Raw genomic sequence first — 15,953 nt, 5'->3', positions numbered from 1 at the left:
GCCTGTAAGACAGAGTTGTTCCCCCTGGCCTTTGGCTTGGAGCCAGTTTGATTCCCTCCCCCTCCCCCTCTTTCTTTTTTCTTTTTCCTCCTGTGATGAGGCTGCATTTTAATGTTTCAATATTTTAATGTATTTTAATCTTGTTTTTAAGCTGTATTCATTCAACTTGTTTTTATTATTGCTTGTTAGCCGCCCTGAGCCCGGCCTTGGCTGGGGAGGGCGGGGTATAAATAAAAATTGTTGTTGTTGTTGTTAAATGTCTAGCCCAGGTTTCCCCAAACTTGGGTCTCTGGCTGTTTTTGGACTACAACTCCCATCATCCATAGCTAGCAAGTCAGGGATGATGGGAACTGTAGTCCAAAAACAGCTGGAGACCCAAGTTTGGGGAAACCATGGTCCAGTATCAAGAGCAAGGGAGAAAAACATCTCTATGCCACACATAATTTTATACAGGGGTCTCCCCACTTACACCCATTAGCCTTGCACACGACTGAGTAGAAGATATCTGAAGGCAACCCTCTTTAGGGAAGCTTTTAATGTTTGATGCATTATGGTATTTTAATATTTTGTTGGAAGCCGCCCAGAGTGGCTGGGGAAGCCCAGCCAGATGGGCGGGGTATAAATAATAAATTATTATATATTATATTATTATATATATATGCACAGCACTGGGAAATGGTGAAATAAATGCATTTAAACTGCAAAAGTTTAAACACAAGGGTTTAAAAGTTTAAACACAAGGGTTTAAAAGTTTAAACACAAGGGTAGCAAAAACGGCCCAAAAAGAGTGGGGGAACTGCAGAAAAAACAAAAAAACAAAAAAACTGCACAAAAAGAGCAGGAAAACAGCAAGTGATCCCAGGAGCTTCTGCACCACAGAGCTTTGAGGCCTGTGGAGAGTTGGAGTTTGAGAAAGGAGAAAGAACCTCTGGTTTTTAAAAGGGGCTCCAGAGGTTTAGAGGGTGTTTAAAGGCTTCTTAGGTGGTATTTCCCCACTATGTGTGACTTCCCGCATGCGTGCAGCACCCCGGGGACGTGGCACCCCCAAAACTGAGACGACGTCTTACTTGTGTTCCCTTTTACTCACATTCCCCCAAAACCATTGGTTTTCAACCAGTGTTCCGTGGCACCCTGAGGTGACTTGAGGGGGTTGCCCTTTCGTTAACAGTGGCAAAAAAACAGTGGGGAGTTTTGCATGACTGATTCATCTTCTTAAAATCTTCCCGCTGCCAAAAATCCTCCCCAGCTTCAGTAGCTAACAGTTCCTTGGTGTTACACAGAAGGCTTGAGAAATGCAGGAAAATAGCAAAGGAGCTTGATGGATGTGTGTGCTCTATATGGAGGGATTTAAAAGTAACCCTGAAAGTAGGTAGAGTCGGTGGAAGAAGATTGGAAGAAATCTAAAGACTATTTACAGAAATATTGCAAAATTAATGAATGTTAGAATGATGTTGGAATGAAGCTAGGTGGTTTAAGCAGCAATGCCATAAAGGTGTATGTAAAAAAGGATTGATAACAGATGAAAATTTAAAGTTATAGTATATTAAGTTAAAGGATTATGAGAAAACAAAGAGGGAAAGAAATTGCTGACTTAACTAATTGAACTGGAATACAAAAAAGGGAGGTATGAGGAGGTCAGGGAAACAAGGATATGAATGTAAGCTATGGAAAGATTGATCTATTTTTCTTTCTTTTTTTCTTTTTAAGTGTCTTTTATTCTGTATTTTGTATTTTGTATTTTTCTTGTATTTTTACTTCTTGTTTTTGTGTAATTTTTTTTCCTGAAATGTCAATAAATATCATATAAAAAAATAAAATAAAATAAAAGTAACCCTGAAAGTGAGGAGCATCTTCTGTGTTTCTCTCTCCTTCTACCCCCGACATGCCTCTCCCCAATTCTTCCTAGGCAACCCCCACTCCTTAACAGTCACCCAGCTTTATGGGGACAGGGAGTAGGCTGCAGGAAATAATAACAATAATAATAATTTATTATTTATACCCCGCCCATCTGGCTGAGTTTCCCCAGCCACTCTGGGCAGCTTCCAATCAGGTGTTAAAAACAATACAGCATTAAATATTAAAAACTTCCCTGAACAGGGCTGCCTTCAGGTGTCTTTTAAAGATAGGATAGTTGTTTATTGCCTTGACATCTGCTGGGAGGGCGTTCCACAGGGCGGGCGCCACTACCGAGAAGGCCCTCTGCCTGGTTCCCTGCAACCTCACTTCTCGCAATGAGGGAACCGCCAGAAGGCCCTCGGCGCTGGATCTCAGTGTCCGGGCTGAACAATGGGGGTGGAGACGCTCCATCAGGTATACAGGACCGAGGCCGTTTAGGGCTTTAAAGGTCAGCACCAACATTTTGAATTGTGCTCGGAAACGTACTGGGAGCCAATGCAGATCTCTCAGGACCGGTGTTATGTGGTCCCGGCGGCCACTCCCAGTCGCCAGTCTAGCTGCCGCTAGGTTGACCGTATCTGCATGTATGTGCTGTGCTTTTCGCTTTTCTTCCGTGCAATTACAAGTAGTTGAGCTTCAGATCTTAATCTTGTTTTGCCCTCTCCACCCCACACCCCTAGCGCACACCAATTTCGGCCAAGGCAGGCTGGGGCTGCAATGTGGCGTTCATCGGCTGAGCCCCGCACAGCAGCAGCATCGCTCGTGTTCCAGTCGAAAAGGGACAAGGCGGAACAGGGAAATACTCCGCTGACGTGTAACTTGACCACAGTGTAAGTGGCTTCTGCAGGGGAGCCGCAGAAACAATGTGGTTGGTGGTCAAATGAACCATGGACTCAGAAAGGTTGCTACGGCCCTAAACTAGTAAGCCCCCAATGTAACCTTGCACGTTTGTGGTTTTCTGTAGGGGAAACAAGTTGGGACGAGCGTCATTCATTCTCAGAAATGACAGCCTGTGTACATTAAACTGCGTGAAGTTTCCAGAAGCAGCGCCAAGCCGGTTTGCTTACAGCAGGTGCAAGGACACTCTGAAGAAGGCTTTCTAAACACACAGTTTCCGAACTGGACAGAGAGAGACGTTTAGTCTGAACTCTGCTATTGTACTGTGAAGATATGGAGAGAGGGAGTCTGGCAGCTTTTGGACCGAGCCCAAAGCTTTTAAGTTGAACCTCTTGTCAGGACTCCGATTGATTTATGTACAGTTTGTGACCTACGCTTAAGAACGACGGGAAATACTTTTGTCTGTATTCAAACGTTTCCTGCAATTTATTTCTTACACTCCGTGCTAGACATGGCTTGGTAGCCATGTGTTTACTTTGCTACAACGGGGCCTGGTACAGTGGTACCATCAAGCTTAATCCAGTCCGGGAGTCCATTCGACTCCTGAAATGGTTCGAAAACCAAGGCACAGCTTCCGATTGGCTGCAGGAGCTTCCTGCACTCAATCAGAAACCGCGTCAGACGTTCAGGTTCCAGAAAACATTCGCAAACCGGAACACTCGCCTCTGGGTTTGCTGCTTTCGGGAACTGATTTGTTCAGGAGCCGATTTGTGTGAGAACCAAGGTACCACTGTACTTGGAAGGGTTTTGGGTTGCCTAGAAAAACTCCCAACAGATGTGGCAAATATCCCCAACCAAACACACACACACACACACACACACACACACCAAGGGCAAATCTTCCCGCTGGTCTGCATGTTGACGGCTGGCACGGTTTTGATCAGTCCCCCCCAACCCCCCCATGGTGGCCGCAAGGGCTGTCACTCACCAATTTCCTGGAGGCTGCCTGGATGAGCCGCTGCAAGGTGTAGTTGGCCACCTTGTGGGCTGCCAGGACGTGAAGCTGCCCTTTCATGTGGGCCTTATAGAAGGAGAGCAGGGCTTTCCGGTCAGACACTTCCAGGACCTTGTCCAGCACCCGGCTGCAAGTGGCGTCCTTCAGAAAGACCAGGAGGGGGCTGAGAGAGAAAGATGTCCCCCGGTCAGAGAAGTCCCAGGCCAGTTCACGCTGCTTCCTTAACCACGTCCCATCCCCCCCCCCCACCTTGGAAAGTCCCAAAGCCCACCCTCTAGGCCCCCAGAGCCAATAAAAAGGAGGCAGACAGGAGAAGGGGTAAATTTATTTGTTGGTTTTATTTGTTCCCCATTGGTATTTATTTATTTATTTATTTGATAAAATTATATATATATACAGCTTGGTTGTTGTTGTTGTTTTAAAAAACAAACAAACTCATAGTGGTTTACAGAAAAAAACAAGGAAATTCAAAAGCTACAAAACTTTCAAAAGTAACTGGAAGTCAACCACAAGCTGAAGAACCAGATTAAAACGCAGTGTCGGCATCCTACATTATCTGGGCAGGGTTGCCTGAACAAGACACGCTTTTAGCAGTCCCTGGAAAAAGATACACAGTTTAGTTTTTAAGTTCACTGTTCTAGCGGAAGGCCGTGACAAACTTGCAGCAACAGCATTAATAACCCACAACATGCATATGGAAGCTGACATCCACGATGGAAGAGAGGAGATATCAGAGACCCCAAGCAGCTTAAATCCATCTTGATTTCAGATTAAACCTCCAAAACAATTTAAAAAGGTTTTTTCTAACTCCCTTTCCCTGGATATATTTTTGCAGTCGGTGCACAGAGTGCCACTGTGTCTGTGTGTGTGTGTGTGTGTGTGTTAGGAAGCTGTCAATGTCACTCAAAAGAAACCAAACCATTTCTGCCAGGCTGCAACCTGCTTCCTTCACCCCTTCTCCCATTTTATAATCACAATAATCTGTGAGGTAGGTTAGGCTAAGGGACAGTAATGAGCTCCTAGGAAAGGCTGGGCAATATCTGGTTTTCAACACTGTGACGTATCACCAGCGAAACATCGCAATATACCGATACAGTGGTACCTTGGTTTAAGTACTTAATTCGTTCTGGAGGTCCGTTTTTAACCTGAAACTGTTCTTAACCTGAAGCACCACTTTAGGTAATGGGGCCTCCCGCTGCCGGAGCACGATTTCTGTTCTCATCCTGAAGCAAAGTTCTTAACCTGAAGCACTATTTCTGGGTTAGCGGAAGCTGTAACCTGAAATGTCTGTAACCCGAGGTACCACTGTATATCATGATGGCTGAAAGAAGGATGGAGCTTTGTCAAGGCAAACAGGGGAATGTCCTGGCAACTGCGGCTATTTAGGGGTCTAAAATGCATACAGTTTTACTTACCTTTAGCATACTGTTACAACAGTTATTTCACAGCACTGATAATTTTTTTAACCAGCACATTTTCTCTAAAATTAAAGAGTTAGCAGCATAGATATCAAAGGCAAGGTGAGAAAATGCTCCCTAACAATTCAACTACATTGCTGAACAAGGGGAAAAAAGCCAATTCTGCGCCACACTTTTAGGTATTTCAAGTATAGAGTTTTAGCTGAATGTGCATATACAGCCCACAACACCAGTTATTTGACTGTTTTGTTCGTTTTCTTTCGTAAACCTGGATAAATTTTAACAGAGGGGGAAGAAACTCATCAAACGAAATTTATATTTTTTGCCAGGAAGATTTGCATTTCGGCGTTCTCCGGCAAGAGAGACGCCTTTTGTTTCTGGAGAACGTTGCCAGCCGAGCTGAACACACTTTCGGAAGACACACTCGTCCCCGGGATAGCCAAAAACCTCTTTGCGAGCACCTTCAACATTGGGAAGAACGCCTCGTTCGTCTTCCACCACATCAGTGGGGAATCATCAAAGTTCACTCTAGGCATCGCCATGTAGCCTTTCAGCTCTTTTTCGGCTTTCAAGACAGACAGCGGTTCAAATCCATCCCCCGAAAGGTCCTCCTCTTCCTCCAAATCGAAAATTTTCGCCAAGCCTTCCTTTTTGGGGGTATCAGGCTGAGCGTCTGGCTCCGCAGACAGGCTGCCAGCGTGCAAGTCGGCCATCTTTTGTATGGCCTCCTGCCTGACGGCCTCTGGGGACTCCAAAAAACGCAGGCGGAACCTGGGGTCGCACAACGAGGCCAGGCCCAAAGTGGTCACCATGGGCCCGTTTTCGTACTTTTCCGACAGCGCGCTCAAAATCTCATGTTTAATGTCCTGCAAGAGCGTGCTGTCTCCCTCCTCGGGCTGGAGACGCTTCTTAATTTGCCTATAGAGAGGAAGAACGGAGGAGGCCGTGACGCTCCCGCTCAGAGTCGTTGTGATGTCTTCCAGCAAGGTAGCCGCAGAGACAAAGTCCTGCACAGCTGAGACGTCGCAGCCTTCCAACATCAAATGCTTTTTGGACGGGTAATCCATCAGCATCTTGCAAACCGGGAGCTGGTTTTCGAGAAACCTCCGGCAGAGCTTAAGCACGCTCCACCATTTCGTGGGGCAAGCGCTGGGCAGGCTCACTTTCTCCATCTGAAGAAGCTCTTGGGCTTTGCCAAGATCTCGTCTCATCTTCCAGCTGTGGCAAATGGTGTTCTGTAGGCTTTTCAGCCTGACGATCGCCCTCCGCAGCGGCGTCAGGTTCAAAGCTCGGCCGACACCGGTGTTGATGTTCTGGGCAAAGCAAGAGATGTACTCCAAGCCCAGCTGCCGGACGGCTTTCAAAATGGCGCCGTTATCGTCCGTCGTGCTGCAAAAGATGTTCTTCACGTCTATGTCCCACTCCGACAAGGTGTCGGCCAGCATCTCGCAGAGGTTGTCGGAGGTGTGGTCCTTCAGAAAGTGCTTGCAGCCCAAGAAAGCGTTGATCAGTTTCCACTCGTCGGAAATGAAATGGACCGTCACGGCCAAAAACGGGGTGCCTCCTACTGACGTCCAGCAATCGGTAGTGATGACCAGCTCACTCTCCTTTACCCGACCGATTTCCCTCCTCATTTTCTCCACCGTGTCGTTGTACAGCGTCGGGACACCTTTGGTTGCAAAGTATTTTCTGCTGGGCAACTGGTACCTTGGGTTCAGGGTGTTGACCATTTGGATAAATTTAGGGTGGTCTACTATGTTGTAAGACTGCATGCAGGTAGCCAGGTACTCCGTGATGGCCTGGCTACAAGATCGGGGGGTCTCAAAACTGAGCGGCTGAAAATCCAACAGCGTTTTTTGCCGTTTCCTAGGAATTTCCGCGGCGGTTTTGGCCGGCTCGGAGGCGCTGACCGCCGCTGCTGCTTCTGCAGCCGGAGGGTCGTCGGCATTGTTACATGAATAATCGGAAACGCCCGCCGAAGAAGAAGGCAGCTCCTTAAATTTCTGGGGGTGGTGCAGCTTGAGGTGGCTAGTGAGATTGGTGGTGTTTCCGCCCTTCACCGATACGGAATGCAAACATATTTTACAAATGGCGATATTATGAACCACCACGCGGTCGCTTTCGTCAGCAGGCAAACCAAAATGCATCCAAACGGGACTTTTGGTTTTGGGCTTGCCTACCAGATGGTGGTATTCGGGGCGTTCCAAAGTACGGCGATGAGTCATAGTGAACGCAATTAATCTGGGAAAATATTGAACAAAAGTAAAAAATCTAAACTGGACGCACATAATTCTACGAAAATTAACTCAACAATAGCACGCTTCAACAGCACCACTGAAGATTTAATGTTCTGTGCGGTTTGGGGGGCAAATTTAAAATTTATGAAAGTGGTCAATATAGTAAAAATGTTAAACTTGCATGTGATTAACAATTAGTAATTTACTAGTGTCAAGTTGCATCTGCTTCCCCAGGGTGAATAAAAATCAATTATTATTATTATTATTTTAAATCAGATTATTATTTTCTTTATCGGATATTTTTAAATTAAAACTGAATTTTTTAAAATAAAATGCTTTTGGAGGAAAAAAATCTTTCTAAAGATAGTTTTCCAATCAAGTTACATTATAGTCCAAAAGCAATATATTCATCAGGAAATAAGGATTTTTAAAGAGTTTTTCATGTGTGCTAAAACTCAGTCAATTTTTTTCAAAAACTTTAACCACATCAGTTAACAAACATGGATACATATGCTATAATGTTATTGTTTTAGTTAAATAAATGGTTTAAACTTATTAAGGAAATTATTATCTATTTATCTTTCTCCTTCCAATAAAGTACAGCAGAAAAGTTGTCCAAATATAAGCAGTTAACTTATTAAACCTCACAATAATCTCATAATTATCAGCCTGTGTATTTCTGACAGTATAACCAGCTCAGTGATTTTTTTATGTAACTGTAAAAACTACTCTGAAAATTTATTATTTCAAAAATGAAACTTTCCTTTGGTTGTAAATATTAATATGATACCAGCAAGAATGAACCATTCAGTAAAAAAAAAAAAGATTTAAATCAAGTCTTACTGACTAGTGATTTAAATCGATTTGATTTAAATCAAATCCACCCTGTTCACCACTCAGAGGGCCAAGTGAGTAAGTCCCACTATGTTCAACTAAATCTACCATACTTCTACTTTCCCAGGAGTAAGCCCCATTGAATTTAGCAGGGCTTGCTTCTGAGAAGACATGCATTTGCTCCCACTGCTTACCAGCAAACACCTTCCATATCGTTCTCGCCTCTCAACTACCCAGCCTCCCATTTCAGCACAAGGCAGCCAGATCAACCTTCTTCCCCCCTCCATCTCCCCCCATTGTGACACAGAAGGCCCCCCAAAAACCCTCGCCCCACCAATCTCTCCCCCTTAATCAAAGGGGGAGAAGGAGGGAGGACAAGGAAGCCAAGAGATAGCCTCCTTTAAATAAGAATAATCATAAAACTTGCCTTTTTAATATAGGGGTAAGCTATTTAAGGGGAACCAACAATGTAAAACGACCAGAAAATAAAAATAAGAACATTGCTCCCCACCCCTTTTCATTCTCACCGGCGGGGGTGGAAAAGAAGAAAAATGGAGGAGGATAACAACAACGACAAAAGTATAGGGTTGTGTGAACAAATGTGTGAGAAAGCAAGGGGGGTGAGGACAGGGCTGGATTTAGGTTTGATGAGGCCCTAAGCTACTGAAGGAAACAGGGCCCTTTATATGTCCAGCTTTCCTTTGTCGCTGTTTTTTTCTGTTAAATATATACTATATGGTAATTTATGGACCTAATCAGTATCTCAAGCCATTTGCCCATGTTGCCATGCAACCAGTCCGTGCAGAATGTAGGCACCCTCTATATAGAAAGGAGAAAACCAATGATATTTTGGGAGCAGGCTAGCAGGCGGGGCCCATGACTTACATCAGGCATAGGCAAACTCAGCCCTCCAGATGTTTTTGGGACTACAACTCCCATCATCCCTGACCACTGGTCCTGTTAGCTAGGGATGAGGGCAGAGTTTGAATATGCCTGGCTTACATCAGAGGAGCCTTCATAACATAAAACACAATTGCTGTATGTAGGTTTTGTTTTATATCTTATACTTTGGAAATGTGCATTGTTGTTTTTTTCCTTTAATTTTTTTGGGGGGGCCCCAAGAGAGTGAGGCCCTAAGCTATAGCTTGTTTAGCTTATACGTAAATCCGGCACTGGGTGAAGGGGAAATTGGGGAGAGATGAAGGGTAAGGAGGAGAAAATGGGGAGGGAGACAGGCAATTCCACACATGCTCACAAAGGGAGAGAGAGACAAGGAAGAGGCACCAACACATAGACAAATGTGCACAAAAACAAATGCAGAAGGGAAAAGCGTTAGCACAGGGAGACAAAGGCACACATATACAAGAGGGAAGAAGGGAGGAAAGAGGCTTAAACAACAGGGCATGATTTTTTGTTTAACTCAGAAGCAGATAACCCGTTTATTTTTTTCATGGGAGAAAGGAAGGGGGAACAGGAACCCCAGCAAGAAGCCTGGAGCCAAATCAGCTGGCATTTCCCTCAACCACCTACCAGATTGGCACCTACCGTATACAGTGGACCCTTGGTTCTCAAACGCCTTGGTTCTCAAACAACTTGGCACCCAAACACGGCAAACCCAGAAGTGTTCCATTTTGCAAACATTTTTCAGAAGCCGAACGTGCTCTGTTTTGAGTGCCACACTTCCGTTTTGAGTGTTACACTGAGGTCTGTCTGTTTTTGCTATTTATTTTGCGTTTTCGTGCCTTTCTTTACCGTGTGACTGTGTGGAACCCAGTTCAGCTACTGACTGATTGTGTGACTGCAGTACATTGTTTAGTGCTTTCATTTTATGGAACGATGTTCTCGTTAGATAGTAAAATTCACGTTAAATGCCTGATTTACAGGTTGTTTTTAGAAGTCTGGAACGGATTAATCCATTTTGCATTACTTTCTGTGGGAAAGCGCGCCTTGGTTTTGGAACACTTTGGTTTTGGAACAGAGCTCCGGAACGGATTAAGTTTGAGAACCAAGGTACCACTGACTTAAAGTAAGAACCGCATGGCGTCCGAGGGCAGTTCTCGGCAGCTGCTTTCGTCAGCGCCTGCTCTTGTGGTTCGCTGTCCCCTGCAGGAGGCAGGGGAGAGGAGAGCCAGAAGAGTTAGCAGGGGCTGCAGGAATAGAGAGAAGCGTTGGCTTGCTTTCCCCGCATCGCGATTTTTGCATAGCGCACACTGGCGATATATCGCAGGGTCCAATATCATGAAACCGTTATCCCAATGCGGACTTCAAACCAGTTTGGGGAGATATAGAAGGCAAGGCCCTCTAACCACGCTGCCCAGAGAACCAACAGCGAACAACAGGAGGTGCTGGTGGGTAATATTTCGTAGTTGCAATCTGGACAATCACAACATGGCACTGTAAGTTTACTTCTTTTTAAATGGAGTCCCCGCAAGTTTGCTAGAAGGCAGGACAGCTCCACTCCAACCCAGCCAGGTGGGTGGGGTGTAAATAATGAAATTATCATTATTCTCTAGTGGGTGCAGCAATAAAACTGCCCGCATGTTTGCAGAACTAAGCAGGGCCCGGTATGGCTTCAAATTGGAAGGGGGACTACGGGGCGAGATGCCTGCATTGTTAGGGTTGGACTAGATGATCCTTGCGCCCCTTCCAAGTCTACGATTCTGTAATTCTATTATCCTGTGTTCTAAATCCACCCAGAACAGCAGCAGCAGCTTCCAAACGAAATCACAGGCAGGATTTGAAATTTGAGCAACGGGAAGATATATGAACTAGAGGAACATATATTAGATGAAATGCAGAATATTATGAGGCATACCAAAGGGATGGGTATAAAAACAGCATGGACGGCAAGGTGGGAAGTCAAATTATAAGAGAAATGTGTAACAGATTTGAAATTCATTGGTTAAAGTTATGAAAATCTAATAGAAATCTCTTTAAAAAGGAACAGCAGCAGCAGCTTCCAAGTCTCCTCCCACCATCACCGCCCCCACTGCCCACGGCCAATCAGAGCGCTTACCTCTGCCCAGGAGACACATTGCGGGAGCTCAAGTAGCCAATCATCGAGTGGCACAGCTCTGAGCAGTCCGTTGGCAGCTTCCGGTGCAAGACCTCCAGCGCCACCTGGAGGCAGAGGCTGAAATACTTGTTGGTGATGAAACCTGGGCAGGGAAAGAGGATTTTGGAGGGAGACGTTTAGCTGCTAAACTTCAGCAAGGAGATACTGCAGGTGGGGGCGCCACCCGTCACCCACACCTGACATCCGTGTCCCTTGTTACAACGAGTAAGAAGAGCAGGATGAAAAGTACTACCGTATTTCTCGCTCTATAAGACGCACCAGACCACAAGACCCACCTACTTTTTGGAGGAGGAAAACAAGAAAAAAAATATTCTGAATCTCAGAAGCCAGAACAGCAAGAGGGATCGCTGCACAGTGAAAGCAGCAATCCCTCTTGCTGTTCTGGCTTCTGTGATAGCTGCGCAGCCTGCATTCGCTCCATAAGACATACACACATTTCCCCTTACTTTTTAGGAGGGAAAAAGTGAGTCTTATAGAGCAAAAAATACGGTAAATGAGAATAGTAATAATTGCAATGCAACTAGATAGATGCCCCAACAGAGCAAAAGGCAAAGCTACATCGTATAAGAGTACAGCCCATCTCACGCCAACGTTCTTCAGCTCCCTCACACACGTTTGTTCATTTTTGCAAATGTAATCTGGGGTCTCGTCTTTTAAGACCAGGGTTTTGCACTCTGATCTATGCATGCAGACCATAATAAGGCAAAAAGAGGCCCACAGCAGTGGAACAGACTTAAAATGACTTCACAAAGTAAGTTGGAGATGGGAGGTGAGAAAGGCGGAAGAAAATCACATTTTGGAACGCCCCTTTGCATTTTCAATCCTGCAATCAGAAACGAGGCACAGGTTCTCTTCCCTTGTGGGTTTTGTGGCTGCTTGTCATGTATGATCTAGCCAAGATTCCTGCATTGCAGAGGGTTGGACTGGATGACCCTCAGGGGTCCCTTCCAACGACGATCAGCAATGAAAGAATGAAAGAACAACGGCCCCTCATCTCTCTCTCCTTTCCCCCAATTGGACTTTCCTTCGCTTATTTGTTTGTTTCGTAACACAAGAAAATCTATAATAAAAAACTATTTTTTTTAAAAGAGAGAATTGCACACAGACCCCATCCACAGCATGGAAGTGGTACAGTCCACTGTATCTCCCCCAAGACCCTCTCCCCCCCCCATTTTCTAAAGCTGATGGAAGTGTCCGTCAGATCCAACAGCCCCTCCTCCCTCCAGGAGTCCCCTAGGTTGAGCTGGATTCGCATTCGCAGCAGGCGGCGCAGCCTCACTTGGAATGTGCTCCTGAAAGCTCCCTTTGAATTCGCCCAGGAGGGACTGGAAGGTTTCTGGGACCTCAAATTCCGAAGGCCCATCGCTCTCCAGTTTAGCCTTTTTGGCCCTGGAGAAAGAAGACCCTGGAGGGAGGAGAGAGAAAGAGAGAAATGTTCATGAGAGAGAGAAAAAATTGTCAGGGGAAGGAAAATAGTTGATATTAAAACACCCTCACGGCCCTCCTTTCCAAGTGTTGCAAATGTTCTCCCCTATATCATTGTTGGAAGGATTGTGATAAACTGAGCACATTTTGTCGTTTATGGTGGAAATGCACTTTTTACGGAATTTAATGTTGACAGAAATGATGCACGCCACTAAAAAACACACAGTTTGCTGTCCAAAATCAAATGCTAATGAATGAATGAATGTTTTCGATGATACAAATGTAGATATATTGTCAAAAGAACCGGCCTTATGCACGATCTTGGCAGCTCAAATAATTATTGCAACTCAGCGGAAAGAAGTTCAAAAATCTTACACCGCATGTTTGGCACCACTCACTCTGGGATACGGCTATAATGGTGAAAATTACACACAATTTTACATGATTTGGCGTAACAAATATATCGGAACCATCATTTTTAAGTCAACCATCGTCACAAGCCTGGCAGACTTTGAACCACGCTTGACAATGAAATAATATTAACATTCTTCCTTTAAGTCTCACCTTTTTCATAACTTAATGATTTGCAAGTTACCCCATATGTAACTGTACTTATTCTACACGCCTATGCTAGTTTTATTTATTTTTATTTATCGCATACAATTTATACACCGCTTGGTTGAAAAAAAACCCAACAATAACCAACCTCACAGTCGTCTTAAAAAAGATAAAACAATGAAATTTAAAACAATAATACTTTCGAAAAGCTAAAACAACAATAGACTGAAAACAGACAAAAACTCGCTTCAGCTGGAGAGGCTTGCCGAAACAAAAATGTGTCAAAAGAGTGGGGGGTTTAAAAGAAAAAGTTTTCATTTCCATCTTTTGCTTTAATTTCTCTGTTTTATATCAATTATAAAACGAAATTTTAAAAATGGCATTGATTTTTCGGAGGGTTTGTTTTGCTTTGTTATTACGTTGCATCTTTTTCATTTTTGTGCTGCAAACTGCCCCGCAATCTTCGGGTGAAGGGTGGGATATAAAATTAAGAGATAAAATAAAATAAACAGCGAGCCTGCACTCACCTGACCCCGGGAGTCCCCGTCCCCCGTCCGACCTGACCCGGACCCCTCCGAGCACCTGCAGCAGCGTCCGCACCACGAAGCTGGCGTGGGTGTCCAGGGCAAAGGTGGGCAGCTCCTCCTGCACGGCCCTCGCCAGCTCCAGGACGTGGTCCTCCAGCTCCTCAGCATCCTCTGCTCCCTCCGAAATCAGGACCGGCGCTCTAAGCAGGGCGGCCTCCAGGATGTGAGCCCCGCAGGGGTGGCAGGCGGCCAGGCGCAGAGAGGGAAGGAAGGCTCGCAGCAGGCGGCTCAGGCTGGGCGCAGAAGCGGAAGGGAGGAGGGCCTGGAGGAGCAGAGAGCCGGCTGTGTCCAGGGCCAGAGGGAGGGCCACGGCTTCCGCCTCCACCAGGACGTTGCTGACAAAGAGGGCTGGGGGGGGGGGAGAAAGGCAAGGGAACGTCACGTCAGTTCTGCGTCCGGGGCAGCGGTCTGCCAGCTCCATCTGGTACGCAGGATGAGACCCTCCCTGCCCGCAGACTGTCTCGCCAGAGTGGTGCAAGTACTGTTTTAAGGGGACAGGGGGCAGGCGGGTGTGGGGGACTCCCTGGTCCTGAATGGGGGAACTGTGCCCCCAAAGGACCAGGTGCGCAGCCTGGGAGTCATTCTGGACTCACAGCTGTCTATGGAGGCTCAGGTCAATTCTGTGTCCAGGGCAGCTGTCTACCAGCTCCATCCGGTACGCAGGCTGAGACCCTCCCTGCCCGCAGACTGTCTCACCAGAGTAGTCCATGCTCTGGTTATCTCTCGCTTGAACTACTGCAATGCGCTCTACGTGGGGCTACCTTTCAAGGTGACCCGGAAACTACAACTAATCCAGAATGTGGCAGCCGGACTGGTGACTGGGAGCGGCCAAGACCACATAACACCGGTCCTGAAAGACCTACATTAGCTCCCAGTACGTTTCCGGGCACAATTCAAAGTGTTGGTGCTGACCTTTAAAGCCCTAAACGGCCTCAGCCCAGTATACCTAAAGGAGCGTCTCCGCCCCCATTGTTTGGCCCGGATACTGAGATCCAGCTCCGAGGGCCTTCCGGCGGTTCCCTCCCTACGAGAAGTGAGGTTGCAGGGAACCAGGCACAGGGCCTTATCAGTGGTGGCGCCCACCCTGTGGAACGCCCTCCCATCAGATGACCCTCCCCGCCTGGCCACCCAGCCTCCGTGAAGGTGAGTCCACCTCCTTCTAAAGGAGCCTGTTCCGCTACTCTGACCTTCAGAAAATTATTTCAACCCAGCCGTCATCAGGCATTTCAGACTACAACACCCACCAGCCCCCCCCCCCCGCCAGCGTGCACTGGCTGGGGCTGATGGGAGTTGTAGTTTCATCACCAGCCTTCCATCCTGGGATGAGGTGGCATTCAGCCGGGTGATACAGAAGAAAGCCAAGCCATTTGTCTCTATGGCAACAGAGCTCGCTCTTTGAAGATGCTATTGATGGTACATAGCTGCAGGGGCGGAGATTGCCTTATCAAAGGAAGGACTGTTTTAAGGGGACAGGGGGAGGGCGGGTGTGGGGGACTCCCTGGTCCTGAATAGGGGAACTGTGTCCCTGAAGGACCAGGTGCGCAGCCTGGGAGTCATTTTGGACTCACCGCTGTCCATGGAGGCGCAGGTCAATTCTGTGTCCAGGGCGGCTGTCTACCAGCTCCGTCTGGTACGCAGGATGAGACCCTCCCTGCCTGCAGACTGTCTCGCCAGAGTAATGCATGCTCTAGTTATCTCCCACTTGGACTACTGAAATGCACTCTACGTGGGGCTACCTTTGAAGGTGACCCAGAAACTGCAACTAATCCAGAATACGGCAGCCAGTCTGGTGACTGGGACCACAGACTGGGCCGCTAAGACCACATAATACACGCTTTGGTCCTGAAAGACCTACGTTGCCCCCCAGTATGTTTCTGAGCATAATTCAAAGTGTTGGTGCTGACCTTTAAAGCCCTAAATGGCCTTGGCCCAGTATACCTGAAGGAGCGTCTCCACCCCCATCGTTCAGCCCGGACACTGAGGTCCAGCACCGAGGGCCTTCTGGCAGTTCCCTCCCTACGAAAAGTGAGGTTACAGGGAACCAGGCCCAGGGCCTTCTCGGTAGTGGCT

General features: G+C 46.6%; 1 protein-coding gene across 5 annotated transcripts in view; it reads right to left on the bottom strand.

Moving 5' to 3' along the window:
- The window catches only part of NOP9 (NOP9 nucleolar protein), a 28,128-nt gene that overhangs the window by 8,604 nt on the left and 3,571 nt on the right, over positions 1 to 15,953 (bottom strand). For 3 of the 5 annotated variants that reach the window (XM_080979667.1, XM_080979668.1, XM_080979669.1), the window contains exons 3-6: positions 13,824 to 14,231; positions 12,593 to 12,718; positions 11,254 to 11,395; positions 4,068 to 7,407 (exon numbers count right to left, since the gene is read on the bottom strand). In XM_080979667.1, the coding sequence (XP_080835793.1) occupies positions 5,469 to 7,407; positions 11,254 to 11,395; positions 12,593 to 12,718; positions 13,824 to 14,231 (2,615 nt within the window). In that variant the 3' untranslated portion in view covers positions 4,068 to 5,468. Of the gene's footprint in view, positions 1 to 3,721; positions 3,912 to 4,067; positions 7,408 to 11,253; positions 11,396 to 12,592; positions 12,719 to 13,823; positions 14,232 to 15,953 lie in introns of those variants that run through there. The other 2 variants (XM_080979670.1, XM_080979671.1) reach the window with 2 other exon arrangements.

This window comes from Podarcis pityusensis (assembly GCF_964106645.2).
Source record: "Podarcis pityusensis genome assembly, chromosome: 13".
Taxonomy (NCBI): domain Eukaryota; kingdom Metazoa; phylum Chordata; class Lepidosauria; order Squamata; family Lacertidae; genus Podarcis; species Podarcis pityusensis.
Note: the sequence above shows the minus strand (reverse complement) of the source record. Positions and strands in the feature narration are given on the sequence as shown.